The sequence below is a fragment of the Neltuma alba genome, unplaced genomic scaffold (assembly GCF_004799145.2).
Source record: "Neltuma alba isolate B1F8T4 unplaced genomic scaffold, ASM479914v2 tig00011010_pilon, whole genome shotgun sequence".
In the NCBI taxonomy this organism is placed as follows: domain Eukaryota; kingdom Viridiplantae; phylum Streptophyta; class Magnoliopsida; order Fabales; family Fabaceae; genus Neltuma; species Neltuma alba.
Window position 1 is genome coordinate 40,555 of NW_021635763.1, and position 7,596 is coordinate 48,150.

Here is a 7,596-nt window from a genome sequence, read left to right on the forward strand (position 1 = left end):
TAATCTCTTAATCCTAATTGGGGAATATTATTTGTTCTAACTATAGAGCGGACTCTGGGGGGAAAAAAATTACAATGAGATCCCAATAAAAAAATTAATTACAAAATAAGTCCCTGTTGTTATTTTTTGTTTGAATCTTATCATTACAGGTTGTTTAAGTTGTTATTGAGATTTTTTAAAAATTATTTTTCTTACTTAGAATTTCATTATAGTTCTCCCTAAAAAAAACTCTAGAGTGTAGATAAATGAATCAAATTTTGATAGCTGGAATTAATTAATATATTCTCCTCTGATTTTATTTATAAGTTATTTTCAACATATTTCACTAAGATCAAAAAAACTTTAAACCTCATTAACTCTCATTTAAAATTCAATAACTTTCAATTTTATCAATATTTAATATATATTATATCTCATAAAAATAAAATTAATATAATAATAAATAAAAGGTAAAATTTTATATTTATATCAAAAATTCCTCTCTCTACTCTAAGACTAAACTTTTTTTCTGCTTTGTAAATAATATAAATATGGCCAAGGAGCAATGGTTTAAAAAAATAGTCGGTTTATCTCGGTGCGCAAACTTCACTTTCCTTTTTACGGCTAGTCCGAGTTGTGCTAACGTACGATCCATTTAAAGTGGGGGCAATTGGTCAACCCGCATGGTCAGTGACATTTTACTGTTACCGTGGGGGGTCCCGCACTCTATAGTTTCCTCCCTTTCCTAGTGGGACTCACACCTAGAGATAAAGTGCAACACGTGTCAGTCACTTGGGCGTAGTGGCACGTGCTGCCCACTGAATTCCCTATGTTTAGCGTTCAACAAAATCTGCTCCCACTTACCTTTGTTTTTTCGCCGATAATGTCATGTTTTTCTGTTCATCTCCACAGTCTTTCCCAGACGCAGTTATCGGGCGCGTGGAGAGCGTGCCGCTGCGACAAAGTAATGTGCGAAAGGAGGCAGGGAGGTTGTGTGCTGTGAGCATCTGATTGGACCACATACTCTACTCAGACTCAGCTTTTGCACTCAGCAACCGAAGGCGGATTGCACCACCCACATCACCCATTTTCTTAGGATATTTTTGATATAAAACAAAGCTACTTACGTTTATGTTTATTACCTCCAGTTTTATTTTTAAAATATTAGTATTTAATTATAAATTAATATGAAAAAAGACATATGATGATCTATAATTAAAAAAATTGACATAAAAAATATAAAAAACTCGATGTAAGTATTATCCTTTAACATCATATATAAAAGTATCAATTCCAATCTCTGCTAAGATATGTGCTTTTATACATGGCTTGAGTTGCAAATTTATCCATAAAATATTTTGTCATGGAAATTTAATATCATAAGCTTTTCTTAAAGTATATTCCTCTGGTCTTATTTATAAGGTAGAAAGAAAAGAAAATTTTTTTTGTCCTATTTATAGAGCACTGAAATTTTTTTTTGTATTGATGTATAATTTTATTCTTTATTTATTATTGTGTTGACTTTGTTTATATGAGGTATAATATATATTAAATAGGGATGAAATTGGAAAGTTGTTAAATTTTAAATGAAAGTTAATGAAATTTAATGTTTTTCTTGATATGTATAAAACATGTTAGAACTGACTTATAAATAGGATTAGAGGAGCATATGAAGTTTTTAAAATGGTATGAAAATGCAATAGTTGTTAACTCAATTAATGTTAACCATTTAAAAAATATATAAGTTAAGAAGATTATGCTAAAATACAAATGAAGTTTTCAAAATAATACAAAAATATCCTGACTATTGGAAACTTTACATGTATTTTCGTACCATTTTGGCAAATTTTGTGAGGAGCAATAATTCATTATCCAAGTTAAGATCTTCCACAAAAATAAGAGATGAAAAATCTTTTGATGAGGAAGTCAGAATTTTAATTAAAAAAAAACTCTCTTAAACATGTATAATTAGTAACTTCTTTTTTTAGGAGCGGGTCATGCATTCAATTAAAAAAGGGGGAAAACAGTAGACATTGTTTCGTTGAAAATAAGATATAATTAGGTAAGAAGTAGAATTGAAGTGAGACTAAATTGAAGCATGTGGTTTTGACTAATTTGATCATGGGATGAACAGATATTGTTGGGAATGGATTGAGTTCAGTGAAAGCAACGGCAGATAGAAATATGGATTCTAGAACAAGGGGAAGTAAGGGGGAATATAAATACTACCTCCGTTCCTAATTATAAGACCCAGTTGACTTATTTGAGGAGATTAAGGAAGTAAGTTAAGTTAGTTATTTGTAACAAATAAGTGTTGTCATTCCTAAAATATCCTTACTAATTAAGTGTATTGGCTAGAACTATCATTATTATAAGGACTATCTTGGGAAAAAATACATAAATATGAGAGATAAAATGGATTGGGGTCTTATAATTAGGACCAAACAAAAAGTCAAACAGGGTCTTATATTAAGGACCGGAGGTAATATATATATATATGTATATATATATATATATATATATATATAAGTGGGAAGGAATGGAATTACTTAAAGTCATAGCTTTGTTGGGAGGGTTGAAGACACAGCAAGAGGGATATGCCTGTTTGGATGGGGACAAAATGGTGATCTGTATTATTTCCCTGTTTGATTTCATGTTGTGTTGTTCATTGAACTTCAATTCATCTCTCTCTCTCTCTCTCACATTCATTGAAAGCTTCTCATGATTTGGACACTTCACCTACGATCATTATATGTTCTTCCACAAAGCAAACGGATATGGAGGAGCAAAAAGTGTTTTCAATAAATAAATTAAATTACATCTCCTTTCAAAAAGCAAGGGATATGGAAAAGAAAAATGTTTTCGATAAATAAACTAATAAAAAAAATAATTATTTGGTCCTTATAGGTTTGACATGACTATATATGAATATTAATTTGGCGCAACTTAATTCTTATAGTTTTGATTTAATCAAAACTTAATTTCTAATTTTTTTATTTAGTGTAACTCAGTCTTTATAATTTTGATTTAGTTAAAACTCAATTTCTACATTTTTTTTATGAACTCAGTTTCTACACTTTAATTCAACATAACTTAGTTAATTCCTGCATTTTAGAAAATAAAATTATAAGCACTAAAATTATTTTTAAAAACTCAAGGATTAATATTTTACATGAGTAAAATTATAAGGAACGAATTGTATTGAATTAAAATTCAAGTATTGAGTCTCAATCTAATCAAAACTAGAAGAACTGAGTCATATAAGTTAAAATTCATTCTTGAATTATAACCCATGGGGACCAAACAATAAAATTCTACTCAAATTTATGGCCTCCCAAAAAATGAAAGACATACCTTTAGAGATCAATTTAAGACCAAATGCATTTTCAATTATATTATAGGACCAAAAAGTTGATTTTGATTTCAAATTTAACTTTGGACATGATCGTGCATTTATTAGTGATTAATTCATTTTTTAAGAACAAAATTATCTAGGTTTTTTTTTTTCCGATTTCCAATTTAACAACAAAGTTACAAGGAACTCAATTCTCGGCGGCCTTGACTAGTATTGCTTTTCAAAAGTTGATATTTAAAATGTAAAAGTGATGTTGGATGAAAACTTTATAAAAGTTATTGCACTAATAATCGGGTTTGGCAATTATCTCACGGAAATTGCCAAGGTGACATAAAGAATGTCAAAGATAAGCTATTGCCAATTACACACATTTATTAATACAAGCTTTTTCAGTCTACAAAAAATATGCAAGTCAAAAATTAATCACATCATAATAATATACTCCTTCGACCCTTAATATAAAACCTATTTAATTAATTTGATTAGATTCTGAAAATTAAATAAATTAGTTAATTATAAAAAATGTGACACATTTTTTTTAAAACACCATAATCATCTTTCTTAATACTCCCTTCCCCTCTTCTATTTGATTATGATTGAAAAAGTATTTATAAAGACAATTTAAAAAAAATTGATAAATATAAAAAAAAAATCTTATATTTAGAATTAAAACCTACTCAATAATTAGATCCTATATTAAAAACCGAAGGAGTAATATATATACAATCACGTTTTTCTTTTTTCCTTAGATGTCCTATACTTTATACGCATTTGCCTAATCAGACTAATGCACGCATCTATTAGGAAAATTCAAAGGCAATTCGCGTAAGTACTACACGGCCACGTTATGCCATACAATTGGAAACCATGTAGCTGATTTATTTTTTGGGACAGTAACTATTTAATTAATTTGAATAAAAAAATCCATTATTCCTTGAAAAGCATCAATTAACTGGAAGTCATCCAAAACACAACCACATATTGGACCCCACATTCCAGGGCTTAGGTTTTTTTTTTTTTTGGGGGAAATTAAAATGCGGTACCAAGAATGAAAATAGTTGCCAACAGATAATTTTAGGGTTTAGGACTATAAGGCCTTAAAGATTTTTATGACAACATCATGGAAAACATGTCTGTGAACCTCTGCTAAATACCAGGTTCTTACCACTAGATAAGTAGAGGACAAAAAGCGAGAGCCACGTAGGACCAATCTACTTCTACCATCAAGAGTATTATTAGATTTGGACATAACAGAAGAAACTATCTCAAAATACATTTGTTATCAAATGGTATGGAGAGATCCATACCTTTTAACATCACAAATGGAAACTCAAGCCTTCTAATCCACCAAAAAATGAAGTCTCCACTCAAAGGCCCTCAAAAAACCGCAAATGATCCTCAAATGTCTCTCCATGTCTGATTTTGGCCACTGTTCCATCATCGTCAACCTAAAATATTTTCCAAATAGCATATTAACCACAGGAAACAAATTATCTATGAGGGTTACAAAGATGTAATCTTTAGAGCTTAAAACCTCAAAAATCAGTGCTTTTAATTATAACGCTAACAACATTGGAGACAAGTCAAGAGTTCATCTAATGTTCACTTCCTCAGTAACATTAGTAGCCCAAGGAATACTAGATACTACCTCGGGTCCTTAATACAACTTCCAGTCCTTAACATAAAAACTACTACCTCTGATCTTAATCATAAGACATTGTTTGTAAACTACAAACAAAGTCTTTTAACTAGGACTGAAGATAGTATATAACTAATTTGAAGATATTAAGGAAATTAGTTAAAATTGGTTATTTGTTATAAATGTGTGTTGGTCTTCCTAAACTATCAACTTCAATCATTGGCACTGGATAATTGGAATTATCCCTTGTAGAAATCCCTTATAATTAATAGGGATATTTTGGAAAAAGATAGGGGACAAAATGAATTGAAATCTTATATTTAAGATCAAATCCGACCCCTCAGCTAGTTCTTATTAATAACCGAAGATAGCATATGAGATTTGCTTAAATAATCTGAAAAAAAAAAAAGAAAATTAGTTAAATACGTGTTGGTTTTCTAAAATACCCTCATCATTTACATTGGTTTTCTAAAATATCCTCATTATTTGTATTGAAATTAGCCCTTGATGCAAACTCCGTTAACACACACATTCAAGAGGGATAGTTTGCGGGTAAAAAAAATGACAAGTTCACATGACAAAATGAATTGAAATTTCATATTTAGAATCAAATTTAACTCTCAACTAGCTCTTATATTAGGGATCGGAGGTAGTATTATAGTTTTATTTGAAATATATGAGTTAATACAAACTTTGATCTTTCAAATTTGTCCTCATTTTGGTTTTGATCTCTCAAGTTTCAAACCATAGGTTTTGGTTCCTCAAATTTCTTTTCATTTAAAATTTTAGTCCCTATAATCCAATAAAAACTTGGATCATTTTACTCTTAAGAGAGACCAAGACCTATGGTTTGAAACTTGAGGGACCAAAGATTATATTGACCCGAAATATGTTTTATAATTATAAATATAATTTACACGTAAAACAGAACCATACCCAGTACTCAGGAGGCCGCATCTTAAGATTGTAGGTTGATGCCATGCTCATGCAGTAAGCACCAGCATCATGAACAACTAAACCGGCACCCTACAAAATGAAAGCAATTTATACAGATGAATTATGTTGGCATGAAGTACGATGACCATAACGTCCCGGTTGGGCAACACTATTTTGCTTAACTAATTAATTGTGAGGTCAATTCATTACATTACCTTGGCTGGCGTTGGAAGTACTCTTTTTTTTCCTAAGAAATCTGCAGACTCACAAACAGGGCCAACCACATCAAAAGTTGCATTCTCAGCATCTTCTGGTGCAGGGGAAACCAGTTCTATATGCTGCAATTAAACAATGAAAAATCAATTCCAGAGTGGTATTTAAAGGAAAAATCAATTCCACATTTACAAAAAAAGGAAGAAGAAAACATGTATGAAAATAAAAGACAGGATGGCAGAAGATGGCCATCACGAGTAATAGCTGGGGCCCACCGCCAAGGGCAGTTTGCGACCTCTTGATCGAACTTCCTAGTCTTGGGCGAAAAGCTATAGCGCATTCCATCATTTGCTTTAGAATGCCGTCTTTAGGAGCAATAAATAGAATACAAGAATTTTTTCTGTCTTCCTTTCCCTTAATATGCCCCCATAAAGCGGGAGTTCAGGATACAGGGATTTGAAGAATCAATGTGAAATCTATTGTGGCATTCCATCCAAGCTAAAAGTACATGCATCCAGAGGGCCAACAGTATTTAACCAGCCTTCATGAGGAGGAGGAGCCATTGCACCAGAACATCTAATGAGAAACAAGCTACAGATTACACACCCACATCAGAATCAATGTGTTTGGTCATAAGTCATAAGAGGACTTGAATAATTACCTGGTAAGCATCATACAGACTAGGACGGATAAGTTCAGCCATACTTCCATCAATCACAATAAAATTTTTAGATCCATTAGTTTTGACCCCCGTCACCCTGTTAACTAAGCAACAAGTGTTTGCTATGAGTGATCTCCCAGGTTCAATGATGAGGTTAAGATCCCGTGAAAGGACAAGCTCCCGTACCTATACAATGGATTGATACGGTATTGAATTAGCAGGAAGATTTTTTAAGTAGGCAATGAAATTAAAAATAAATCTATTTTACTTCTCAAAAAGAATTTAACTATTGTCACTATGTCAGTCTCAGAAAAGACCTGATTTCATGGGAAGGTTGTCACATTATGCATTAACTAGAAATTTTAAGAAGTACCAGATCCTCTAACAGATCCTCTTCTATTTGCTAATTTAATAACACTCAAAGATGAGCTCAAAAATACATATACATATGCATGCACCTCACAGCACATATGGAGATAAGAAATAAGGAAATGGAGGGTTACTAACAAGAATGCAGCTTACGCTCTCACTTAGTAACTTATATGACTCATTCCCATTCACCAGGGAAGCATACATATGCATCAAGAGATGATGTTGATCATGTCCCTCAAAATTCCATCATCCGCATTTTGTTGTAATATACGCACACACAAGTAACAGTTCTTAAGCTAATTAACCACACATCCCTATATCAGAGCACATAGGATGCTGCCATCTAAATATGTGTATTGCAAAATTAAGTGTAGCAATTTATCAATTAGTAGCCATTCCTTATTCTTAAGAGTGGCAAACTTGATCATGCTAAGTACGGGG

General features: G+C 31.7%; 1 protein-coding gene across 1 annotated transcript; it reads right to left on the minus strand.

The window, feature by feature from the left end:
- Positions 1-4,363: 4,363 nt before the first annotated feature.
- Positions 4,364-6,997, minus strand: LOC114760661 (diaminopimelate decarboxylase 2, chloroplastic-like). Its single transcript, XM_028949942.1, has 4 exons — positions 6,784-6,997; positions 6,125-6,247; positions 5,910-5,999; positions 4,364-4,782 (listed from the first exon to the last, which is right to left on the minus strand). Exons 1-4 carry the CDS (start codon positions 6,823-6,825, stop codon positions 4,702-4,704), a joined length of 336 nt encoding a protein of 111 aa, XP_028805775.1. The 5' UTR covers positions 6,826-6,997; the 3' UTR covers positions 4,364-4,701.
- Between the last annotated feature and the right edge of the window lie 599 nt (positions 6,998-7,596).

Bases quoted from the DNA above. Each gene is read 5' to 3' on its own strand.
- LOC114760661 (XM_028949942.1), bottom strand. From the start codon at position 6,825: ATGGCTGAACTTATCCGTCCTAGTCTGTATGATGCTTACCAG. The intron at 6,000-6,124 runs GTAATGTAATGA...TTCATTTTGTAG, and splicing joins TACTTCCAACGCCAGCCAAG to GGTGCCGGTTTAGTTGTTCA. The intron at 4,783-5,909 runs GTATGGTTCTGT...AAAATATTTTAG, and splicing joins TGCGGCCTCCTGAGTACTGG to GTTGACGATGATGGAACAGT.